The following is a 24,621-nucleotide window of genomic DNA, read 5'->3' on the forward strand; positions in this document are numbered from 1 at the left end:
CAGGATTTGGGGTGCCCGGCTGTGCCAGCAGGATTCAGGGCACAGAGAAGGCTGAAAGGAGGATGCAGCCAGGTTGGGGTTGATCTCTTTTCCCAGGTAACAAGTGACAGGATGAGAGGAAGTGGCCTCAAGTTGCAGCTGGGGAGGTTTAGTTGGGGTGTCAGGGAAAATTCCTTCAGAGCAAGGGCTGTCAGGCACTGTCACAGGGCAGTGGTGGGGAGATGGGGAATGTGGCACTCGAGGACATGGGTCAGTGCTGAGCACGGGGTGGTGCTGGCTTGGCAGGTGGATCTCATAACCTGAAAGGTCTTTTCCAACCCTAGCATCCCCTGGTGCTCCTGCCCGGCCCTGCCCTGCCCCAGCAGGTGTCTGGGTGCCAGGCTGTGGGAGGCAGGCAGGACAATCCCCGAGCACAGGGATTAACCCACTTCCCTCCCTTCCCTCCCGTGCCCAGATGGCCAGACCACAGTGCCCCGAGGGCAGGGAGCTCCCTGCTGCCTGCAGACCCTGCCCCAGCCAGCCAGCAGGAGAGCAGGGGGGTCCAGGCTCCTGCCCACCCCCCTGCCAGGCTGATCTTCCCTGTGGCTTGTCCAAATGCACTCCCAGCCCAGGGTCCCTCCCTGCCAGCACAGGGCCCCGCTGGTTGGAAATGATCTCAGCAATGCTGCCTTCCCCCAGGTCCCTGCAGGAGCAGCTCCCAGCTCCAATCAGCCTCCCAGCAGGGAGATTTCCTAATGCTCCTTCCAAAATTTCCTAGAGGAATTTAATTCCTCTCTCATCAGCCTAGGAGACCTTTGCTCCCTGAACCCCACTGTCTCTCTAATTCTCTGTAATAAAGGATCACGGACTGGTTTGGGTTGGAAGAGCCCTTAAAGATCATCCAATTCCAACTCTCTGCCGTGGGGGGTTGGAGCCAGATGATTTCTAGCTTTTATACATATCATTATTCTTTAAATCTATCTGTTTATCCCATATTGCACTTGGAAACCACATTTGGAAGACCCTTTGGTATCAAAGGGGACCTCGTGGGGACACTGAGAGTGCTGGGGACTTGAGCACTCAGGAGAACCAGGGCTGACGGGCTTTGGAGGGGCTGGGGAGGGAAACAAGGGCTGGATCTTGTACTCTGACACCCCATTTGCCTTTGTCACCCCCAGAACCGTGCGAGTTTATAAAGGCAACAGGAGCTTTGGCTTCACGCTGCGCGGCCATGCCCCGGTGTGGATCGAGTCTGTCCTGCCAGGTAGGAACCTGAGATCTGGGGCATCACGGACTCACCTCTGCTCTGAGCTCGAAATGTGAAGGGCTGTTTGCTAGGAAAGAGCCAAAGGGGCTTTCCCAAGGCTCGGTGATGGGGTTTTTCCTTTGGGATAATGAACATCTTTGGTACAAATTAGTTTGGCTTTATCCTCTCCTCGTGAGAAGTGGGAAATGCGTTCAGTGACCTTCCAGAAATGCCACCAGTGCTCCCAGTGCAGGCTGGGGGCTGCCCCCAGCTGGGTGAAGGGTCCCAGCCCCCCCAGATAAGCCAGGTGCAGGGGTGCCCTGCCTGGGGGTGTCCCTGACGCCCCTCCCAGGCAGAGGTGCTGCAGCTGAAGCCCCTTTGTGCCTGCAGGGAGCCCGGCAGAGAAGGCTGCCCTCAAGGCTGGAGACAGGATCCTGTTCCTCAACGGCCTGGACATGAGGTAGGAGCTGTGCAGGGCACCCAGGGCCAGGGGCTGAGCACACCTGGGCTCACTTTGGGCAGGGGGAGCTGCTGGCCCTGGTCTCTGTGTGCTGCTGGAGTTTGCCCTGAGGGGACACCTGGGGACAGCTCCTTTAGTGCTGCTGTACAAAACCTGGCTCTAAGAGGAGCATTTTCTCCAGCCCTGCTCATTCTCTGTGCAGGACAGTTTATATGGCCTGGGTTCTGACTGCAGCCCACCCTCAGACCCCAGGTTCAGGCACTCTGAGTTAATCTGCAGGTGTTAAACCCCTGAGGTTCTGCTTTGGAGAGCAGCAGAGCCCCATCCAGCCCAGGAATCACTCCCACGAGGGGACCACAGGCTTAAAGCCAGGTGGGAATCCCACTTGTACCCAGAAGTAAATTCTGTGTGTTGTTTGTGCACCAAAGCAGTGGGACCAGAGGGACTCGTGCCCCTCACCCATGCTGTGTCCTTGGGTGTGTCTTTCTGCATAAAAACCAAGAGCAAAGGGTTAGAGGAGGCTACAGGACAAGAGAGAGTGATGAATATTTAAAGGTTAAAGCGATGCTGCTTCTGTCAGGGCTCAGGTTCTCACGTTTCAGCTGATCCAGCGAACTCTTGGCTGATGCAGCACTGCCAGGAAAACGAGACCGGGCTGAGGATTGTCCTCTGAGCCCTGGTTTTGGCAGGCATTGTCCCAGCCTGGCCCATACCCTTCTCCAAGGGCATCCCGAGATTTTTTCACCTACAAAATTACACTTTATATTCACCTTGCCTTTTCTTTTCGTGCAGAATTAGGGCAGGCGAGGACAGACCTGCAGCGCTGTGTTATTTAAAGGAAAACTCATTTTCTGGGTCTGGGTGTAGCTTAACTCTGCCTTCCTGTGCCCTGGCACTCCTCAGGGTGGGCACAGGCATTGCCATGGTTGTTCCTTGGTGCCCACTCGTGGGGCAGGATCCAGGCTCTCCCTCGGGGGCTCCTCCCTGTGCAGCACAGGGAAAACCGAGCAAAGATGGAGAGAATCCAGGGAATCACAGAGGGGCCCAAACCCCTCTGGCTCTGAGCAGCACCAGGAGGCTTTCCCAAGGCAGAGGAGGGCAGCTGCCAGCTCCCTGCTGCCCCGGGGCTGGAGCAGCTCTGACGGGCTCTCTGTGCCTGCAGGAACTGCTCCCATGACAAGGTGGTGTCGATGCTGCAGGGCAGCGGGGCCATGCCCACCTTGGTGGTGGAAGAGGGCATCGTCAGCTTCTCCCACGGTAAGAGTGCAGGGGGAGGCTCTGGAGGGCAGCCAGCCCACGCAGCTCCCCCGTTCCTGGGGCAGGAGGGAATTGCTGGGGCCTCCGTGGGCTGAGCAGGTGTGACATGCTGCCTGGGGATGCTCCTCTCCCCGGGGCACGTGGTCCTTGCACGGTGGGATCAGGCTGGATCCCAGGCTTGGCTGCTCTCCAGGAGGGCTCATCCTGCTGTGGCTGTGCCTGGTGTCCCTTGCAGTGTCCTTCCTGTGCAGTGTGGCTGTCCTTGTCTGCAGTAACCCAACGCCGTGGCTCAGGGCTGAGCTGTGCAGGGTTGTGATCCTGCTGCAGAGTTGTGAGCTGTGCAGGGTTGTGATCCTGCTGCAGAGTTGTGAGCTGTGCAGGGTTGTGATCCTGCTGCAGAGTTGTGAGCTGTGCAGGGTTGTGATCCTGCTGCAGGGTCGTGAGCTGTGCAGGGTTGTGATCCTGCTGCAGGGTTGTTGTCCTGCTGCAGGGTTGTGATCCTGCTGCAGGGTTGTGATCCTGCTGCAGGGTTGTGATCCTGCTGCAGGGTTGTGAGCTGTGCAGGGTTGTGATCCTGCTGCAGGGCTGTTATCCTGCTGCAGGGTTGTGATCCTGCTGCAGGGCTGTTATCCTGCTGCAGGGTTGTGATCCTGCTGCAGGGCTGTTATCCTGCTGCAGGGCTGTTATCCTGCTGCAGGGCTGTTATCCTGCTGCAGGGTTGTGATCCTGCTGCAGGGCTGTTATCCTGCTGCAGGGTTGTGAGCTGTGCAGGGTTGTTGTCCTGCTGCAGGGTTGTTATCCTGCTGCAGGGTTGTTATCCTGCTGCAGGGTTGTGATCCTGCTGCAGGGTTGTGAGCTGTGCAGGGTTGTGATCCTGCTGCAGGGTTGTGATCCTGCTGCAGGGATCAGTGCCTGAAGAGAGCTCAGCGTGCCTGGGGCAGCGCAGGGTGCCCGTGGAGGGCAGGATCTCCTGGGCACAGCGTGGTCCCCAAGCCCTGTGGAGGCTGGAGGGTCCCTGTGCTGCTGGGGTGCTGCTCCCAAATGCCCAGAGCTGGGAGCCAGGCCTGGCTGTTCCCTCTGGAGCAGCACTGCACTCCCCTCAGCCCCACGTCCTGGGATGCCCAGCTCCTTTGCAGGTGCACTCACAGAGCCCCAGCAGCCTGGGATGGTTTGGATTGCAAGGGACCTTAAAGATGATCTCATTTCACCCCTCTGCCTTGGGCAGGGATACCTTCCACCAGACCAGGCTGTTCCAGAGCCCATCCAACCTGACCTACTTCCAAGCACGCCGCCAGTGGCCCCCACACTGCTCCACTGCCCTCCAAAGAAGCCAAGGAAAGATGGAATATTTATTTTGCAGACTCTGACTCTGCTGAGTCCCCGAGCAGCTCCTCAGCCCTCACCTCCCTGCAGTGGGTTGCAGAGATTCTCCCCTCTAGCATCAAGATCCAGGGGAGGACGTTCACACAGCAGCTGGAGCACCTGCTGACCCCCCCCGAGCGTTTCACCGTCTGCAAGGCCCTGGAGGGCTTCTTCCACCACCGGTAACTCCTGCCAGCTGGGACCCCTCCCCTGGCACTGCCCCAGAGCTGGGACCCCTCCCCTGGCACTGCCCCAGAGCTGGGACCCCTCCCCTGGCACTGCCCCAGAGCTGGGACCCCTCCCCTGGCACTGCCCCAGAGCTGGGACCCCTCCCCTGGCACTGCCCTGGAGCTGGGACCCCTCCCCTGGCACTGCCCCGGAGCTGGGACCCCTCCCCTGGCACTGCCCCGGAGCTGGGACCCCTCCCCTGGCACTGCCCCGGAGCTGGGACCCCTCCCCTGGCACTGCCCCAGAGCTGGGACCCCTCCCCTGGCACTGCCCTGGAGCTGGGACCCCTCCCCTGGCACTGCCCCAGAGCTGGGACCCCTCCCCTGGCACTGCCCAGGAGCTGAGACCCCTCCCCTGGCACTGCCCCGGAGCAGTGCCAGGGTGGCTGTCAGGCAGGGCACACCTGGCCTGGCAGGCTGGCACAGGAGCTCTGCTGTCCCTGTGCTCTGCAGCTTCCCCAGCCAGGTGTGCACCAGCTCAGCTCAGCCCAGGTGTCCTGCCTGGGGACAGGGCAGATCCTTCAGGTTTTGGTTCCTCTAGGTTAAGCTGCTCACCTTTTATCCCTTATCCCCCAGTGCAGGCTGCCTCGCAGCCTGGCTGTCCCTGACAGCTGCAGATCCTGTTCCACCTCTGCCAGTAAATCTCTCCACGTTCCAGCCTTGTCTCCTCACTCTTCCCAGAACCCTGGCTGCAGCATTCCCTGGTGGCTGCAGGGGAGTGGCTGAGGCTGGCAGAGCCCTGGTCCTGCCATGGAGCACGTCCCCCCTGCCCTGTGCAGGGATCCAGCCACATCCCCTGGCACTCTCCAGATCCCATCAGTGACCTCCTTTCCTGCCCTTGCTTGGGCTTCCAGCAGTGCTTTATCAGAGGTTGTCACAGAATCGTGGAATGATTTGGGTTAGAAGGGACCCTAAATCCCACCCAGTGCCACCCCTGCCATGGCAGGGACACCCCCACTGTCCCAGGGTGCTCCCAGCCCCATCCAGCCTGGCCTGGGGCACTGCCAGGGACCCAGGGGCAGCCCCAGCTGCTCTGGGCACCTGTACCAGGGCAGAATTTCATCCTGTTGCAGGCTGTTCTATCCTCATGGGGTGGGGTGCTCAGCTGTTCCCAACAGCCCTTTTCCCTGCTCTGCACACCAAAATCAGATGGAGCCTTTGGCCCCAGGAGCTGCCAGCCCAGCCACCCTCCCCAGTGCATTTCTCCCTCAGCCTGTGCACCTGCAGCTGGCTGAAATTCCAGTCTTTCCAGGGCTTCTCTCTGCTCTCTGGTGCTCCCCCACCCCTCTTACTCATCAAATCATGGAGGCTGGAAAAGCCCTCTGAGACCAGCGAGTCCAGCCCTTCCCCAGCACTGCTGAGGCCAGCACTGGCCATGTCCCCAGGTGGTTTTGAATCACTGCAGCTCTGCAGTGAAGGAAGCAGTCCCTGAGAGGGGAGGCTGGGGAGCAGGAGGGGCAGTGCCAGAGGGACATCCTCACTGCCCAGCCCTCTCCTGTTTTGCAGGACCATTGACACTGTCACTGCCCTCTCCTGTTTTTTAGGACCATTGACACTGTCACTGCCCTCTCCTGTGTTTTAGGACCATTGACACTGTCACTGCCCTCTCCTGTTTTGCAGGACCATTGACACTGTCACTGCCCAGCCCTCTCCTGTGTTTTAGGACCATTGACACTGTCACTGCCCTCTCCTGTTTTACAGAACACTGACACTGTCACTGCCCTCTCCTGTTTCACAGGACCATTGACACTGTCACTGCCCTCTCCTGTTTTTTAGGACCATTGACACTGTCACTGCCCAGCCCTCTCCTGTTTTGCAGGACCATTGACACTCTCATTGTGGATGTGTACCCGGTGCTGGACACCCCAGCCAAGCAAGTCCTCTGGCAGTTTATCTACCAGCTGCTGAGCTACGAGGAGCAGGAGCACTGCCAGCAAAAGCTTGACAGGTTTCTGGGGTACAAGGCCTTGGCAGGTGAGAGGGAGCCCCCTTGCTCCAGGACGGACACGCCGTGTCCTGACGGGTGCTGGGAGCTCAGTCCCTTGTGCTGGTGCAGTTTTGGATGCAGAGGAGAGATGGCACCTGAGAGGGTGACTCTGGGGGCTTCTGGAAGCTGCTCAGGTGGTTAGAGGTGAGGAAGTCCAGGAAGGGAGCAGCTGCTGTAAGGGCAGCATTCAGACCAGGGAGGTGAAATAAGGGTGACACGGCGTCCCTTGGGATGTCACAAAAACACCCCTGGTTGGAAGAGGTGCTGCTGCTCTCCCACGAAGACACAGAGGCAGTTGGTGATCCCCCTTGTCCCTGGTCCCCCTCACCATCACCCTCACCTGGCTCTGTGGCAGCACAAAGCCAGCAGTGCACGGGGAGAGCAGGTTTGAAGTGAAATGTCCTAATCTGTGCATTTGCACTCTTAATTGCTTCCAATTTCCCTGTTCTCAGCTGCTCACACAGATGTGTTAATTTTAGACTCAGCAAAGGTAGAAGCAGTGTTTGAGGAGAGGCTTTGCAGGAGCCCAGAGACTTCAGCAGGACTTTGGCAGTCCTGCAGGAACCCAGAGACTTCAGCAGGACTTTGGCAGTCCTGCAGGAACCCAGAGACTTTAGGAGGACTTTGGCAGTCCTGCAGGAGCCCAGAGACTTTAGGAGGACTTTGGCAGTCCTGCAGGAACCCAGAGACTTCAGCAGGAAGCAGAAGAGCTCCAAGTCCTGGTGCAAATCCTCCCTGCTGTGCACGGGATCCTGTGCTCCATGCACCCCGGATCTGCTGGCTGGGTTTGCACTCAGCCACCTCTGCTTTGTGTGTGCAGGATCACAGCTCAGCCATGGGCTGTGGATTCCCAGGAATTCATGGCCTGTCATTAGTGGGGAGTTCACAGCTGCATTCCAGGAATGCAGAGCAGGAATCCCCAGCCAGGGGAGGAGGGAAGCACGGAGCAGATCTCCCTGTCCCAGGCTGCTGTTCCCAGCTCCAGGCTGGTCCCTGGCTCCTCTCAGTGTCTCAGGTGAATGGGGCAGTCTCTGAGCAGGAGAGTTTTGGTTGTTCTGGTCTGTTCTGTGTCTGTGCCTGGCAGCACCATGGCCAGAGATCTCTGGATTTGGGCCAGTCCTTCCCATGGCTGCCAAACTGGGTGATCTCCCATGTCCCAGTGCTGGTCTGCTGGGTGCCTCAGGGCTGGATGCTCCATCCCTCCATCCCGTGAGCCACCCTGAGCTGCACATGGACAGTGCATGGGCCATGTGCTCCTTGCAGGCAGCATTCCAGGGCTGGCCCCTCTTCCTCCTTTTCCCTTGGGGGCAGAAAGAGTTTCCTGGGACCGGCCCAGTGCAGGGCTGGAGTTCCATGTGGGCCATGAGCTGGTGGATGGCAATCCTGCTGGAAAAAGGGGCTGGATGTCCTATCCCTGAGCATCCATCCCTGCCCTGTGCTGGCAGGAGCACCTGGAACCTGCTCAGCTCCTGGGCATGGAGCCAGCAGCTACCTGGGAATGGCAGCTGGGAATGGCAGCTGCTGTGGGTTCCACGGCCCTGGGGGGCTCTGGGGGGCTCTGGGGGTACCTGTGCAGGGTGAGGAGCAGTGGGGTCTGCCTGTGCCTCACGGAGGTGTTTCCTCTGCAGCCGAGGCAGAGGCTGAGGATCGGTACCGCAGCTCCGTGCGAGGGGCCTCCCTGTGCCGGGGCAGCCTCAGGACCCCCCGCCCCGAGGAGGGGGCAGCAGGTGGGTGAGAGGGGCTGGATCCCCTGTCCTGAGGAGGGGGCAGCAGGTGGGTGAGTGGGGCTGGATTCCCTGTCCTGAGGAGGGGGCAGCAGGTGGTTGAGAGGGGCTGGACCCCCTGCTCTGGGGAGGGGGCAGCAGGTGGGTGAGTGGGGCTGGATCCCCTGCTCTGGGGAGGGGGCAGCAGGTGGGTGAGTGGGGCTGGACCCCCTGCTCTGGGGAGGGGGCAGCAGGTGGGTGAGAGGGGCTGGACCCCTGTCCTGGGGAGGGGGCAGCAGGTGGGTGAGTGGGGCTGGACCCCCTGCTCTGGGGAGGGGGCAGCAGGTGGGTGAGTGGGGCTGGATTCCCTGCCCTGGGGAGGGGGCAGCAGGTGGGTGAGTGGGGCTGGATTCCCCCTGTCCTGAGGAGGGGGCAGCAGGTGGGTGAGTGGGGCTGGATTCCCCCTGTCCTGAGGAGGGGGCAGCAGGTGGGTGAGTGGGGCTGGACCCCCCGTCCTGAGGAGGGGGCAGCAGGTGGGTGAGTGGGGCTGGATTCCCCATCCTGGGGAGGGGGCAGCAGGTGGGTGAGTGGGGCTGGACCCCCTGCTCTGGGGAGGGGGCAGCAGGTGGGTGAGTGGGGCTGGATTCCCTACCCTGAGGAGGGGGCAGCAGGTGGGTGAGTGGGGCTGGGACATGGGGGTTGTGCCTGCTGTGTCCTGCTCTGCCCCAAGACAAATTCCTGAGAGATTCCTAAGCGTGAACAATGGGAAAAGATGGAGGCAAAGGTGGAGGGAGGTCAGAGTAGAGCCAGCAGTGGCATTGGCTGGAAATCCATGTTTTCAGAAACAGAATCACAGAATTATAGAATGACAGAATCACTGAGGTTGGAAAAGCCCTCCAAGGTCATCGAGTCCAGCCTGTGGCTGATCCCCACCTTGTCACCCAGCCCAGAGCACTGAGTGCCACATCCATGGACTCCTCCAGGGACAGCAATTCCATAGTGAAAGAACCAGTTCAATAAGACACCACTTGATCTTAAGGCTGAATGTTATTTCCATTACTCAGCTGTGAACTGCTCCTGCTGGCCTGGGCCCCCCCTGCCCTTCTGGGGGTAAAAATTTATGGCTTCCCTCTGAGCATCCTCAGAGTCCTTCCAATTAACAGGGAAAACCCCACTTGTGAGATCCATGTGAGGAAGGAGATCATGGGTCAGTTGAGACTGTGACAAAGCCCCTTGGTGGCACCAGCCCTGCCTCCCTTCAGGGCACACAGACCTGCCTGTTCCATCTCTCCTGGCTGATGCTGAAGGGCCCTTGACCTGTGCTCCTGACCATGACCCCCCTGAGGACCTCCTGGCCATGTGGTGTCCCTCAGCTCTCAGGGGGCTCTGAGACACTTCCCAGGGGAAGAAGATCCTCTGACCTGGCTCCGAGGAGCTCTTCTGGTGGGGATTAGAGCCCAGAGAGCAGCTGACAGCTGTGTGCTGCAGGGGAGCTGTGTCTGGGCAGATGTTGTTCAGCTGTGGGGAGCAGCCCTGTCCTCAGCTGCCCCGAGGGAAGAGCAGAGCAGCTTGGAACTGTCTGCTGACCTCAAACCCACCCTGCCCTGCTCCCTCAGGACCCCCAGAGCTGGGAGCTGGGGCAGGGAGGTCACTCTGGGTCCCAGCAGGAGACAGGGCCCCGTGTGGGCCAGGGCTGTGGGGCTGGGGCACAGACAGAGCAGTGACTGGTTTGTCTCTCCCTCCTGCAGGCAGTGACACCGTGGAGGTCCCCGTTCGCCTGATCCCTGGAGAGAGACAGGCAGGAGATGGCACGTCCCTCCCGGAGACACCCAACCCCAAAATGGTGTGCTGGGGCAGGGGACACCTCTGCGGGGCTCTGCCCACGTGTGTGGGGTGGTGTGGCCACAGGAAGGCAGTCTGGGTCCTTTGCTGTGAGCACAGGGCAGCAGGAAGAAGGGAATGGTGTGTCTGTGGGTGAATACCTGCAGGGGCTGAGGGTGTCCCTGCCCCTCTCTGAGGTCAGCTCCCAGGGCAATTAGTCACCTTTAATGAGGCTGATGTCTGCCCGAGTCATCCTGCAGCCTCATCAGTGAGAGGCTCTTGGGGGGGCTCAGACAGGGCTGAGCAGCCTGGGCTGGGGTGAAGCCCCCCTTTATGGACTAAGAGGTGGTACTGATGGGCCAGAGAGTCCCAGAAAGGTTTGGGTTGGAAGGGACCTCTCAGCCCACGCAGTGCCACCCCTGCCATGGCAGGGACACCTCCCACTGTCCCAGGCTGCTCCCAGCCCTGTCCAGCCTGGCCTGGGACACTGCCAGGGATCCAGGGACACCACAGCTGCTCTGAGCAGCCGGGTCTGTGGGGACTGTCCTGTCCCCAGGACATGGCAGCTCTGTGGGGCATGTCTCTGGGGCTCCCCAGGCCCTGGCCATGGCAGCAGCTCTGTGTCCTCCCCCAGATGTCAGCTGTGTACGCAGAGCTGGAGAACCGCCTGATCGGGGGCTTTGCCGGCAAGGCGGGCAGCGCTGCCCTGCACAGGACCTCACCCCCCGCCCCCGAGCTGCCCCACGCTGCAGGTACCTCCGGGGGACCTCAGGGCACGGTGGGTGGTGCTGGCCAGGCGGGTGGGGGACAAGGCAGCGTCCCCTTGGTGCTGTTTCACAAGGCAGCAGCGATGGTTGTGCGGGGCTGGCTCTGCAGAGCTCCGGCTGGTGGAGGGCAGTGCTGTGTGTGGGGTGGTGCATCCCATGGGAGCACACCTGGCAAGATCCTTCCCTTTCCCTCTTCTTCCCTTTCCCCTTTCCCTTCCTCTCCCCCCTCGCCCAGGGAGCTGCAGGACACCCACGCAGCTCTCCCGGGCTCTGTCCCGCAGGTGGCCGCAAGCCGGGGCTGGCGTGGCCGAGCGAGCTGGCGAGCCAGCCCTGCTACTACCGGCTGCACAGCAGCGTGGCCTCGCCGTGCAGCACCGAGTCCAACCCCTACGTCAGCCTGGACAGCAGCCCGGCCCCGTCGCCCAAGCACCGCCAGTACTCGCCGCTGTCGCGACGCAAGAAGCTCTTCACCTTCTCCCGGCCCCCGCGCAGCCGCGACACCGACCGCTTCCTGGACGCCCTCAGCGAGCAGCTGGGACACCGGGTCACCATCGTGGATGAGTTCCTCACCCCTGAGAATGACTACGAGGAGGTGAGCGTGGCACGGGCTCGCCAGAGCACCGGCTGTGGTGTCCCGGGCATGGAGACACCCGTGTGAGGGCTCAGGGGACACGTCCTGGGCTCTGCAGGTGGCACGAGGGGCAGGACACAGCGGGGGGTGGGGATGGAGGGAGGGATGGAGGGATGGGTGTGGGTGGAGGATGAGGAGGATGGAGGATGGTGGGTGGATGGATGGAGGATGAGGAGGATAGAGGATGTGGATGGAGGATGAGGAAGATGGAGGTTGTGGATGGAAGATGAGGAGGATGGTGGGTGAAGGACGAGGAGGATGAAGGATGTGGATGGAGGATGAGGAGGATGGTGGGTGGAGGATGGAGGATGTGGATGGAGGATGAGGAAGATGGAGGTTGTGGATGGAGGATGAAGAGGATGGTGATTGAAGGACAAGGAGGATGGAGGATGAGGATGGAAGATGATGAGGATAGAGGATGTGGATGGAAGATGAGGAGGATGGAGGATGGTGGGTGGAGGATGAGGAGGATGGAAGATATGGATGGAGGATGAAGAGGATGGAGGTTGTGGATGGAGGATGAAGAGGATGGAGGATGAGGATGAGGAGGATGGTGGCTGGAGGACGAGATGCCACCTTCAGCCTCTGCTCTGTGCGCCCCCAGATGAGTTTCCAGGATGACCAGGGCAGCTACGTCACCAACGATGTCAGCAGCAGCGAGTACATCAGCAGCAGCGACGAGGGCAGCTCCCTGACCTACTCCACGCTCTCGGACCACATCCCCCCTCCTCCGCTCAGCCCCCCGCCCCCGCCGCCCCCCCTGCAGTTCCACGACCCCCAGGGCGGCCCCGCCAAGGCCGAGGCCACCAAGGGCAGCGTGGCCCCCGCCCCCAAGTCCCTGGTGAGCCACCTGCACCCCGTCCCGCCGCCGCCCCCGCCGCCCCCGCCGCCGCCCGTGCCCTGCGCCCCCGCCCTGCACCGCGGGCTGCTGCACCGCCGCAGCGACTCCAACCACATGAGCGTCAAGAGGCTGCGCTGGGAGCAGGTGGAGAACTCGGAGGGCACCATCTGGGGGCAGGTATGGCCCGGGAGAGGGGAGGGGGTGAGGTCCAGGGGGTCCCAGCCGTGCCCTGGGGAGCAGTGACCTGTGCTGAGGCTCTGCAGGGCTCCCGTGCGTCCTTCGGCTGTTTGGACCAAACTGCTGGGCTGGGGAGAGGCTCTGGGAAGGCTCTGAGCTGCTGGTTTTGTCTGCAGCGTCCTGGGGAGCACTTCCCTGCCCTGAGGGGTTGCCACAGCCGGGAGCTGCCTCCAGATGTGTTCTGCAGCTGTGGGGGGGTTTCAGTGGGAAAGGATGGGGATGGGTGGAGCAGAGAGATGGGAGAGCCCAGAGAGGGCAGCACAGTGGAGGGGACAGCAGAGGTGAGGGGTGAGACAAGACAGGACAATCCTTTGGCATCGGGGCCATGAGGTGATGCAGAACTCTGAGGGGGATCCCGTCCCTTGCCGGGGTTTAACTCCCAGCCTCTGGTCTCTCCCGGTGTTCAGGCCATGCCCTATTCCCCGTGCCCTGAGCAGCCAGAGGGGAGCTGTGGCATCATCTTCGGTCCCACAGGCCCTGAAACCCTGCAGGTCCCTCTCCCCAGCACTCCAGGAAGGAATATCCTGGAAAAATCCACACAGAAAAACCCCTGAAGCTCCTGGAATTCCCATTTTATCCTTCGTTGGGGGATCCTGTGCAAGGAGCAAGTGAAGCCAGAGGTGCTCTGTAGGATTTCAGCTGTGTCAGGAGCTGAATGAACCTGCAGAGCAGGGGCTGAGCCTCCAGTCACAGGAGGTGCCACCAGCCTGTCCTGGCTTCTTCTGGGCACACAGAGCTGAGCGTGGGGACAGGGCATGTGCCAGCACAGGTGGCACTGTGGGGCTGTCCCCGGGCCAGCACAGCTCCTGACTCCTCCTCCCCACAGCTCGGGGAAGACTCGGATTACGACAAGCTGAGTGATATGGTCAAATACCTCGACCTGGAGCTGCACTTTGGGACTCAGAAGCCCACGAGTAAGTACTGAGCCCCAGAACAATCCTGGGACCAGCGGAGACTGGTGCCAGCTGGGAGGGACTGGGAGGAGCTGGGAGGAGCTGGGGCTCCACGGGCAGCACGGCAATGCCTGTCTGTGACATCACCCGTGGCATGAATTTGTTCATCCTCAGGATTTTTGGCTGGTGGCACAGTGGATCATTAAGGTGGACATGGTTTCGTTATCTCCCTTAATTATCTCTGCTGCCATGGTCTCTTTTCTCTCCACATTTCATTGGGCACTGAAAGCCAGCTTGGGGCTTTCACCAATTGCAGCTCCAGTGCTTGAGAGCTCTGGAAATGCTGAAAAAGCCGTGAAAACATTCCTGTGTCCAGAGAGATCACTGCCAGCAGCACTTCACTCTTTATGCAAATCATCAGTGGGTGTCCCCCAGGAGCTGCGATGGCTCTGGGGCCCTGTGCCTGTGCAGCTCCCATCACTCCCAGCTGGGGTGTCCCACAGCCCCACTGGGATCCTCACCCAGAGGAGGTTTTGGGTGCCACAAGACCCGGGGGGGTCCAGGCTGGGGGTGTGGAGTGGTGGTGGTCCTGTGGGAGGCATTCCAGCGAGGCAGGTGGGATGTCTGAGGTGTCCTGCAAGGGCCAGGGTGCCCAGTTGGCAGTGGGATGAAATGGGACTCATCTCAGGGGACACTGTTTGTAGGATGTTTCTGAGCAGTCTGGGATTTGTGTGTGTTTCACCTCTCCTTTTACCTTTTTCAGCTCCAGCTGAGTCCTCCATTGGGGAGATCTTTGAATTGCAGAATTCAAGGATTCCTGGAGCCATTGCTGTGTGCAAAGCATCCGTCCTCCTCCCTCTCATTCATGGTTTCACTGTTTGCAGGACATTTTCTTCCCCCTGGAGCCGCCTGAGCCTGTCCTTACCCATGATTAAATCTTTCAGTTTCCCTTCCAGAGCCAACTCTCATGCCTGAAAACTTTAAAAAGAAAGACGTGGTTGAAATTTTGTCCCACAAAAAGGCCTACAACACATGTAAGTGAAGGTACCCCCAAAAGGGGCCCACAGGTGGGATGTAGAGAACTGGAAAGGTAAAGGGAAGGAGCACGAGCTCAATCCCATGGGCACAGCTCAGCTGGGATGGACTGGACTCTTCCTGCAGCCTGGAGCAGGGGAAGGAGGGAACTCTTGGGGAAGGAGGGAACTCCTGGGGAAGGAGGGAGATGGGATGTGCCTGGTGGCCCTGGGGAGGGCAGAGCCCGCAGGAAGCCGGGCAGTGGAGGGGCGGTGCTGCCTCTCCAGGATGTGATTCTGGTCGGGAGGAGGGTGGGAGGGCTCGGTGGGACCCTGCCAGGGATCCCCCTGGCCCTGGGGGCTGGGGGAGCAGGGTCGCTCCCGGGGCAGCCCAGCCCGGGGTGGCAGTGAGGTGCACGTGGTGTCCTGGGGGACTGCAGGACCAGAGCCACCCGTGGGTCCCCATGCTGTCCCTGCAGGTCCCAGGGAGGGGACAGCCCTCCCTGTGCCAGGCTGTGCCTGCCTGGGCACCTGCACGGGTCTCACTCCGTGGGGACGTTGATGTCCCACTCCTGTCCCAGTCCTGTCCCTCTGTCCTGCCGGGCAGCGTGTCCCTCTGTCCTTCAGGGCAGTGTGTCCCCCTGTTCCTGCAGGGCAGTGTGTCCCTCTGTCCTTCAGGGCAGTGTGTCCCTCTGTCCTGCCGGGCAGTGTGTCCCCCTGTTCCTGCAGGGCAGTGTGTCCCTCTGTCCTTCAGGGCAGTGTGTCCCCCTGTTCCTTCAGGGCAGTGTGTCCCCCTGTCGGGCTGGGCAGTGTGTCCCTCTGTCCTTCAGGGCAGTGTGTCCCTCTGTCCTTCAGGGCAGTGTGTCCCCCTGTCGGGCTGGGCAGTGTGTCCCTCTGTCCTGCCGGGCAGTGTGTCCCTCTGTCCTTCAGGGCAGTGTGTCCCCCTGTCCTTCAGGGCAGTGTGTCCCTCTGTCCTGCCGGGCAGTGTGTCCCCCTGTCCTTCAGGGCAGTGTGTCCCTCTGTTCCTGCCGGGCAGTGTGTCCCTCTGTCCTTCAGGGCAGTGTGTCCCTCTGTCCTGCCGGGCAGTGTGTCCCCAGCACTGCCACACCCCCGGTGTCCCCTCCTTCCCCCCAGTGACAGCGCCGTGCCTCCCTCCGCAGCCATCCTGATCGCCCACCTGAAGCTGTCGCACGTGGAGCTGCGGCAGATCCTGATGACGATGGAGACGGATCGCCTGGAGCCCTCCCACATCAAGCAGCTCCTGCTCTACGCCCCGGACGGGGAGGAGGTGCAGCGCTTCCAGAGCTACAAGGAGAGCCCCGGCAAGCTCAGCGAGCCCGACCAGTTCGTGCTGCAGGTGCCCGGGCACCTGGGGGTGGCTGTGTGTGCCCCAGCACACTCACACCTGGGGCTGTGTGTGCCCGTCCCTGCCAGCAGCACACTCACACCTGGGGGTGGCTGTGTGTGCCTGTCCTGCCAGCAGCACACTCACACCTGGGGCTGTGTGTGCCTGTCCCTGCCAGCAGCACACTCACACCTGGGGCTGTGTGTGCCCGTCCCTGCCAGCAGCACACTCACACCTGGGGCTGTGTGTGCCTGTCCCTGCCAGCAGCACACTCACACCTGGGGGTGGCTGTGTGTGCCCCAGCACACTCACACCTGGGGCTGTGTGTGCCCGTCCCTGCCAGCAGCACACTCACACCTGGGGCTGGTGGCACTGGGACGTGGGGGTGATGCCTGGTTGATGCCTGAGGGGTCTGGCATCAACCAGACCCCTCAGGATGGGCACTTCCACACCTACTTCACCCGTGGGTGTTGGTGTGGAAGTGCCCATCCTGTGGCAGCACACCCACCCAGCCACTCCCTGTGCCACCTGCAGTTCCTGCTGCATGCCCAGGGCAGCAGGGGGGTGGGGGGTGTGGTACTGCAGATGGTGGCACTGCCCTGCCCATGGTGGCCGTGCCCATGGTGGCCGTGCCCATGGTGGCCCTGCCCATGGTGGCCCTGCCCATGGTGACCCTGCCCATGGTGACCCTGCCCATGGTGGCCCTGCCCATGGTGGCCCTGCCCTGCCCATGGTGACCCTGCCCATGGTGGCCCTGCCCATGGTGACCCTGCCCATGGTGGTCCTGCCCATGGTGACCCTGCCCATGGTGGCCCTGCCCATGGTGACCCTGCCCATGGTGACCCTGCCCTGCCCATGGTGACCCTGCCCTGCCCATGGTGGCCCTGCCCATGGTGACCCTGCCCATGGTGGCCCTGCCCATGGTGACCCTGCCCTGCCCATGGTGACCCTGCCCATGGTGACCCTGCCCTGCCCATGGTGACCCTACCCATGGTGACCCTGCCCTCCTTTGCCCAGATGCTGTCGGTGCCCGAGTACAAGATCCGCCTGCGCAGCCTGCACTTCAAGACCACCCTGCAGGAGAAGACCGAGGAGATCAAAGCCAGCTATGAGTGCATTTGCAAGGCCTCCCTGGAGCTGAAAAGCAGCAAGAAGCTGGCAAAGATCCTGGAGGTCAGAGTGGTCCCTTCTCCTTGTGACAGTCACCACTGGTCCCTGTGCACCCCCACACTGCCCTTCCCCCCAAGGAGGTGTTTTTGGGATCCTGGGTTGGGCTGTGCCTGGCAGAGACAGAACAAATTCCACTGCAGGTCCTCTGTGACCCTCCTCAGATGAGCTGTCCCAAATTGCTGTTAATTCATTTGGGTTTGCTTTAAAAAAAAAAAAAGCAGGTGGGACAAATGAGGTCGCTGTGTGCTCAGAGGCGTTTGCAGGTGGGTGATGAAACTCCTCAGTTTCACTCCTCAGGTCACTCCTCCTGGCCAGTGACCCCCCTGGGGACAGTGTTCACCTGCACAGGAGGGGGTGGGGAACAGGGATTCAGAGTCCTGGGAGACGGGAGGACACAGGGGTGGGAGGTGAGCAGCCCCTCATCCCCTGCTCTCCCCTTTGCAGTTCGTGCTGGCCATGGGAAACTACCTGAACAACGGGCAGCCCAAGACCAGCAAAACAACAGGCTTTAAAATCAACTTCCTCACCGAGGTGAGGGGAGCAGGCTCGCTCCTGGGGCAGGGCACAGCGAGCTGGGAGCTCCCTGTGCCCACAGAGCTGCTCTCAAAGGAGGCCCTGGGTGCCAGGGAGGCTGCAGGGGGCTGGGTTGATCCCCAGGGGGACTTCAGAGAGGCTCTGCTGTGGCTCTGGGGCTTTAGGTGGGAATCCTGCCCAGCTGGGGCTGGCCAGGGCCCAGGTGTGGGTGGGAGAGGTGCTGACCCCACAGGGGCTGCAGTGGGACTGCTGAGGGGTGGGGACAGGGCACAGCCCTGCCCTGCAGGAGGGGCATCCCCAGAGCCCTCCTCTGTCAACACTGAATGTCTGCAGACATGAAATGTGCAGTTTAACCCTGGCAGTGGGGCTGAGCCAGGAGCAGCCACCCAGGGTGTGTGAGCCCTGCTCCCTCTGCAGGGGGATCCTCACTCCTTCTGCTTTGCTGCAGCTGAACACGACCAAGACTGTGGATGGGAAATCCACCTTCCTGCACATTCTTGCCAAATCCCTCAGCCAACACTTCCCAGAGCTCCTGGGCTTTGCCAAGGACCTTCCCACGGTGCCACTTGCTGCCAAAGGTAAAGGAGAGGTGGGCTGCAAGCCCCGGTGTCCTTGCACTGCCTCTGGGCTGGGGGTGAGCCCGGGCTCAGCCTGGAGCTGCACAGCCTGGCAGGGGCAGGATGGGAGCCTGAGCAAGTGAGCAAAGGTCCTGAGCAGGAGGAGAGCCTAGGAAGGGCCAGCTCAGTGACAGTGAGGTGTCACCCACCCCACACTGCTGCACGTGGCAGTGCCTGGGCGAGGCTCTGTCCCCTGCCCTGGAGCTCCCTTCTGCCTTGAGACTGTCATTCCCAGCTTCAGAGGCATCCTGGAGGTGCAGGGCAGGCAGAGGAAGTGCCAGGAGATGGTGTGCCCCAGCCTCCACCCAGGTGTGCAGGTGCTGCTGCAGGTGCCAGCACTGCACTGCCACTGTCACCTGTGCTGCAGGACCTTGGGGAGGGGTCTCAGTTCAGTCACAGCTGGGTCACCTTGAATGAGGACCCTCTAGCTCAGTTTTCAGCAATGAAAACCCATCACACACATGCTGGGGCTGTTCTCCATCCTCTGGAGCTGGGGGTGTCACAAGAGGCTGGCAGGTGTGACCCAGGAGCAGGGCAGTGCCCGTCCCTGGGCTGGCACTGCCGGGCAGCCTCCAGTGCTGGGGCAGCTCTGGGCCCTCACAACAGGGACATGGAGGGGCTGGAGCATGCCAGGGAAGGGAACGGGGCTGGGAAGGGGCTGGAGAATCCCTGAGGGAGCTGGGAAGGGGCTGGAGAATCCCTGAGGGAGCTGGGAAGGGGCTGGAGAATCCCTGAGGGAGCTGGGAAGGGGCTGGAGAATCCCTGAGGGAGCTGGGAAGGGGCTGGAGAATTCCTGAGGAGCTGGGAAGGGGCTCAGCCTGGAGCAGAGGAGGCTCAGGGGGGCCCTTGTGGCTCTGCACAGCTCCTGCCAGGAGGGGACAGCCGGGGGGTCGGGCTGTGCTCCAGGGAACAGGGACAGGAGCAGAGGGAACGGCCTCAGGCTGGGCCAGGGCAGGCTCAGGGAGGATTTTTGGGAGAATTTCCTCCTGGAGGGGCTGCCCAGCCCTGGCACAGCTGCCCAGGGCAGGGTGGAGTCCCATCCCCGAGGGGATTTACCAGCCCTGTGCATGTGGCACTTGGGGACAGTGCTTGGGTTAGTGGTGGCTTTGGCAGAGCTGGGGAAACAGTTGGACTGGATGACCTTGGAGGGCTTTCCCAACCTGAATGATTCCACAATCTGTGATTTTAATGAATCTCTACCGAGCAGGAGCTGCATTCCCCTTGCAGAGCATCCCCTGCTGTTTGTGAGCAATTCCCTGGGGAATTAGTGCTAGGTGGGGAAATAAAGGAGCAAACTCCAGCCTGGAGCTGTAAATTTCCCCTGCAGGAAGGTCTGTACCTGGAGCTTTCCCAGCTGGAATTTGTATCTGGCCCAACTCTTGAATAACCCTTCCATCACTGGAGGCTCCCAGTGCCCAAACTCCTGGCACTGTGTCCCCCCTGTCCTGGTGTCCTGTGTCCCTCCTGGGTGTCCAGCACCACTCTCCTGGCTGCTCTGGGTGTGAGAACCAAGAGCTCCTGCTGACCTGCTGGTCCCAGCAGGACTGTCTGTCTGTCCACCCTGCCTGGGCAGCAGGACAGGGGTGCAGAGCAGTGTGGACAGACAGACAGACTGTCACTACAGGACACGAAAGAACACCAGTGCACACCGCTGCTCTCAAGGTGAAGAAAAAGGAAGTTTAATTTCTGACTCCAGCATTTATAGATTTCCAAAAGTGCCAGCGGGTTGGAGGGTGGCAGTGCCACCTCTCCGATGGCACAGGACAAACCAACAGCCCATCAAATTTCTCCTCCTGCATAAAAGAGTGCCAAACAATGAGTTATTGACAGAAAGGGTGTGAGAGAGTTCATTACAAGGATGGAAACATCAGAAGGCTCAGAAAATGTTAAAAAATCAGGGCAACAACTGCCCCCTGGCCCACACTGCTCACCTCGCTGTGCCGTGGGAGCAGACCCAGCCCCCGGGTGTGCCAGCCCCCGGGTGTGCCAGCCCCGGGTGTGCCAGCCCCGGTGTGCCAGCCCCCCGGGTGTGCCAGCCCCGGGTGTGCCAGCCCCCCGGGTGTGCCAGCCCCGGGTGTGCCAGCCCCCCGGGTGTGCCAGCCCCCCGGGTGTGCCAGCCCCGCGTGTGCCAGCCCCGGGTGTGCCAGCCCTGCGTGTGCCAGACCCGGGTGTGCCAGCCCCTGGGTGTGCCAGCCCCCGGGTGTGCCAGCCCCGGGTGTTCCAGCCCCGGGTGTTCCAGCCCCGGGTGTGCCAGCCCCCCGGGTGTGCCAGCCCCGGGTGTGCCAGCCCCCGGGTGTGCCAGCCCCCGGGTGTGCCAGCCCCTGGGTGTGCCAGCCCCGGGTGTGCCAGCCCCCCGGGTGTGCCAGCCCTGGGTGTGCCAGCCCCGGGTGTGCCAGCCCCCCGTGTGCCAGCCCCGGGTGTGCCAGCCCTGCGTATGCCAGACTCGGGTGTGCCAGCCCCTGGGTGTGCCAGCCCCTGGGTGTGCCAGCCCCGGGTGTGCCAGCCCCCCAGGTGTGCCAGCCCCGGGTGTGCCAGCCCCGGGTGTGCCAGCCCCGGGTGTGCCAGCCCTGCATGTGCCAGCCCCGGATGTGCCAGCCCCGGGTGTGCCAGTCCCCCGGGTGTGCCAGCCCCGGGTGTGCCAGCCCCGGGTGTGCCAGCCCCCGGGTGTGCCAGCCCCCGGGTGTGCCAGCCCCGGTGTGCCAGCCCCGGGTGTGCCAGCCCTGCATGTGCCAGCCCTGTGTTCCAGCCCCGCGTGTTCCAGCCCCGGGTGTGCCAGCCCCTGGGTGTGCCAGCCCTGCGTGTGCCAGACCCGGGTGTGCCAGCCCCGGGTGTGCCAGCCCCGGGTGTGCCAGCCCTGCATGTGCCAGCCCTGTGTTCCAGCCCCGCGTGTTCCAGCCCCGGGTGTGCCAGCCCCGCGTGTGCCAGTCCCCCGGGTGTGCCAGCCCCGGGTGTGCCAGCCCCGGGTGTGCCAGCCCCGGGTGTGCCAGCCCTGCGTGTGCCAGCCCCGGGTGTGCCAGCCCCCGGGTGTGCCAGCCCCGGGTGTGCCAGCCCCGGGTGTGCCAGCCCCCGGGTGTGCCAGCCCCGGGTGTGCCAGCCCCGGGTGTGCCAGCCCCCGGGTGTGCCAGTCCCCCACGTGTTCCAGCCCCGGGTGTGCCAGCCCCGGGTGTGCCAGCCCCGGTGTGCCAGCCCCGGGTGTGCCAGCCCTGCTGACCCCACTGTCCCCCTGCAGTGAACCAGAGGACCCTGACAGCCGACCTGAAGGACCTGCACAGCACGGTGAGTGACATCCAGAAGGCGTGTCACAGCATGCCCGCCACCGCCGAGGACAGGTTTGCCATTGTCATGACTGTATCCTTCTGTGAGAGGGGAACCCAGCTCGGGGTGCCCCCAGGGACCCCCTGCCACTGCCTGGGGGCTCCCTGCACAGGGAGCTGTGCCTGGCACTGCTGGGAGCTGTCCCCTGTCTCAGCCAGCCCGGAGCAGGTTTGGGGTGGCCCTGTGTGACACAGCCCCGGGGAACGTGCTGGGACAGCTGTCCTTGGGAGCTGTGCTGACAGGGACAGCTGAGCCTGCCAGCACCTCCACGTGTGCCTGTGCAGCTCTCCCTGCTGCCAGCTGGGCTGGAGCCCAGCCATCTGATAAGAGATGGATCAGGGGTTGGGGTCCCTGCCAGAGCAGCTCCTTGTCCTTAAGCCAAGCCCTGCAGTCCTTCCTGGAGAGTGCCCAGCCTGCCATGCGCTCCCTGGACGACCTGCAGCACAAGGCCATGGAGGAGTTCAGCAAGGTGCTGTCCTTCTTCGGGGAGGACTCAAAAATGACAACTTCTGAAGCCTTCTTTGGCATTTTTGCAGAATTCATGAGCAAGTTTGAGGTGAGTCGCACCTTTCCAAGGCAGCAGGTACCTCCTGAGGGTGTCACTGAGGGTGTCACTGAGGTGTGTTATTGTGTGTGACTGGATGGGGTTTTGTGAGCAGCTGTACCTCAGTGAGAGGCACCTTTTCTGAGGCTGATAAGGTGCAGTTTTTCTAACACACAAACCAGCTGGCCGGGGTGGGACACTGAGGGAGGCCTCAAGCACAAGCCCCAGGGGAGAGTGATGTGATTGTTCATGGAGTCCTGGAATAGTTTGGGCTGGAAGGGACCTTAAAATCACCCCATATTTCTCCCCCTGCCTTGGCAGGGGCACCTTCCACTGTCCCAGGCTGCTCCAAACCCTGTCCAGCCTGGCCTGGGACACTGCCAGGGATCCAGGGGCAGCCAGAGCTGCTCTGGGCACCTGTGCCAGTACCCTGACCCTCCTCCTCCAGCAGCCCCACTCAGCTGTGCCCTTTGTGTCCCACAGCGGGCTCTCAGTGACGTGCAGGTGGGCGAGAGCCAGCGCAGCCCCAGGATGACCTCTCCCCTCGCCTGGTGACAGCCTGCAGCCACCTGAGGTGCAACACTTCCTTGCCAACAAAGTGCAATTTGCTCCTGTCCAGTCTGGTTGTAAATACGCTGCTGCCACCTGCCACACCCAGCAGGGCCACGGACAGAGGGGTCGGGGCAGGTGGACACTGAGAAGGCACCGCAGGTGACAGAGGGTGACACGAAGTTAAACCCTGCACTGGTCCTGACAGAGCTTCCTTAGCACCCTCCACTTCCAGGGGATCCCTGAGCCCGGGCCTTTGTGTCCATCTGGTAAAACCCCAGTGTCCCACGTTTCCCACACACCCGTGGCTGGCCCCAGCAGCCGCTGGAGACCTTCCCCTCACCCCCACGGGCACTGCCTGAGCCTGGGGGCTCTGCCCAGGCAGCCCTGGGCTGGGGGACAGCCCGGCCACAGAGCCCCTGGGCAGCCAGAGCAGCTCAGCAGGGAAGGGAGCAGGGGGATGAGCAGGAGGGCAGCCACCTCCACTCCTCTGGGACCCTGGGGATGCTGCTGAGTCCTGTCCCATCCTCTCCAAGCCCCTCTACCCTGGGGCAGAGCACGGGGGGCTGGAGCTGCACCTGCCCAGAGGGGAACAGTGGAGCAGAGAGCACTGGAGGTGGCCCAGAAGCTTCAGTTCCCTTCTCCTGGCAGCCAGTGGCAATGGAAAGCAGCAGGACCTTGCAGAACCCTTCTGGCACATCCCCGTGGTCCCGAGGACGGATCTGGTCTGATCCTTCCAGCTCACGGGTCCTTCCTGGCCCTCAGCTCTGCACAAAGCTGTGCCAGAGGCTGACAGACCTTGAAACCCTCCCAAGAGTGTAACACCATCAGCACGAGGTTATTGGACCTCGCCAGCTGACAGCCCTGAGCATTCTGATGCCTCCTTGGAAAGCACAGAATTCCCGAGAGCCTGGAGGGAGCAGGAGTGCTGTGCAGCCCCAGGTGCTGCTCCGGGGCACGGCAGGGGGGAACGGGGCATCCCCCGCTGCAGTCGGGAGGGGTTTAAACGCTGATAACACAGCTGTCAGTCTGTCTGTGCGTGTGGCACCTGGGGTCAGCGCTGGGGGGAGTGGTGGCTTCGGCAGAGCAGGGTGAGCAGCTGGACTGGATGACCCTAGAGGGCTTTCCCAACCTAAGTGATTCCACGGTTCTGGGAGCCCCTCTACTGTAGGAGCAGTTTTCATGGGGGATAGCCCGGGGAGCTCCAGAAGTGTCCACGGCCACCTCCCGGCGTGCACACCCTCCTCCAGATGTGCGCACCCTCCTCCAGATGTGCACACCCACCATGCACACCCACCTCCCGGCCGGCACACCCTCCTCCAGATGTGCGCACCCTCCTCCAGATGTGCACACCCACCGTGCACACCCACCTCCAGATGTGCACACCCACCTCCAGATGTGCACACCCACCTCTCAGGGCGCGCGCCCCCCTCCCGCCGTGCCCGTCCCTCTCTCCCCGTGGCCCGGCTGTCTCTCAGCTGCCCGGATCCCCCTGGATCCCCCCGGTTGTGCCCCCGGCACGGAGGGACAGCGTTCCACGGCCACTGCATGCGCCTGCGGGGGCTCTCGAGCTCTCCACGCTTTGTGAGCATCCTCTCCGTGCAAAACCCACCCGTGTCCCTCCGTGCAAAACCCTCCCGAGTCCCTCCTGCCCCCTCCCTGTCCCTCCTGCCCCTTCCGAGTCCCTCCTGCCCCCTCCCTGTCCCTCCTGCCCCTTCCGAGTCCCTCCTGCCCCTCCCCGGTCCCCCCTGCCCTCCCCGGTGCCCCCTGCCCCCTCCCCGGTCCCCCCGGTCCCCCCGCTCCCGCCCCCCGCCCGCGGAGCCCGCCGCCCGCTCCGTGCAGGTCCCGCCTGCCCCCGAGGCCAGAGCGAGGGCTCGTCCCGCAGCCACCGCCCAAGGACACAATCACCGACCGGTGCATTATTTACGGGAGACCTTACGACCCTCGGATCTCCGGGTTTTGGTATTTTTTTAAACCCTGCTGTAGAAAGTGAAGTATATTTTCACAAGTGTTCTCCGTTTATACAGCTTTAAGTGCCAGGTAGTGGGTAGCCTTGTGTTCCCAGAGGTCCAGGACAGGGCCACGCTCCCTCTGCTCCTCTCTCCCTTTTGGATGTTGCACAC

The 24,621-nt window shown here is 62.2% G+C and overlaps 1 protein-coding gene across 1 annotated transcript in view; it reads left to right on the forward strand.

Annotated features, from left to right (window-relative positions):
- The window catches only part of GRID2IP (Grid2 interacting protein), a 38,332-nt gene extending 14,131 nt beyond the window's left edge, over nucleotides 1-24,201 (forward strand). The window contains exons 4-22 of the mRNA XM_059862082.1: nucleotides 1,158-1,243; nucleotides 1,616-1,685; nucleotides 2,848-2,942; nucleotides 4,303-4,486; nucleotides 6,351-6,544; nucleotides 8,147-8,245; nucleotides 9,847-10,064; nucleotides 10,677-10,820; nucleotides 11,102-11,401; nucleotides 12,045-12,458; nucleotides 13,345-13,432; nucleotides 14,368-14,445; nucleotides 15,585-15,781; nucleotides 16,787-16,942; nucleotides 17,384-17,470; nucleotides 17,922-18,051; nucleotides 21,320-21,438; nucleotides 21,797-21,961; nucleotides 22,433-24,201. Of these exons, the coding sequence (XP_059718065.1) occupies nucleotides 1,158-1,243; nucleotides 1,616-1,685; nucleotides 2,848-2,942; nucleotides 4,303-4,486; nucleotides 6,351-6,544; nucleotides 8,147-8,245; nucleotides 9,847-10,064; nucleotides 10,677-10,820; nucleotides 11,102-11,401; nucleotides 12,045-12,458; nucleotides 13,345-13,432; nucleotides 14,368-14,445; nucleotides 15,585-15,781; nucleotides 16,787-16,942; nucleotides 17,384-17,470; nucleotides 17,922-18,051; nucleotides 21,320-21,438; nucleotides 21,797-21,961; nucleotides 22,433-22,504 (2,896 nt within the window). The 3' untranslated portion in view covers nucleotides 22,505-24,201. The remainder of the gene's footprint in view (nucleotides 1-1,157; nucleotides 1,244-1,615; nucleotides 1,686-2,847; nucleotides 2,943-4,302; nucleotides 4,487-6,350; nucleotides 6,545-8,146; nucleotides 8,246-9,846; nucleotides 10,065-10,676; nucleotides 10,821-11,101; nucleotides 11,402-12,044; nucleotides 12,459-13,344; nucleotides 13,433-14,367; nucleotides 14,446-15,584; nucleotides 15,782-16,786; nucleotides 16,943-17,383; nucleotides 17,471-17,921; nucleotides 18,052-21,319; nucleotides 21,439-21,796; nucleotides 21,962-22,432) is intronic.
- The last annotated feature ends 420 nt before the right edge of the window (nucleotides 24,202-24,621 follow it).

The sequence above is a fragment of the Haemorhous mexicanus genome, chromosome 17, assembly GCF_027477595.1.
Source record: "Haemorhous mexicanus isolate bHaeMex1 chromosome 17, bHaeMex1.pri, whole genome shotgun sequence".
NCBI lineage: Eukaryota > Metazoa > Chordata > Aves > Passeriformes > Fringillidae > Haemorhous > Haemorhous mexicanus.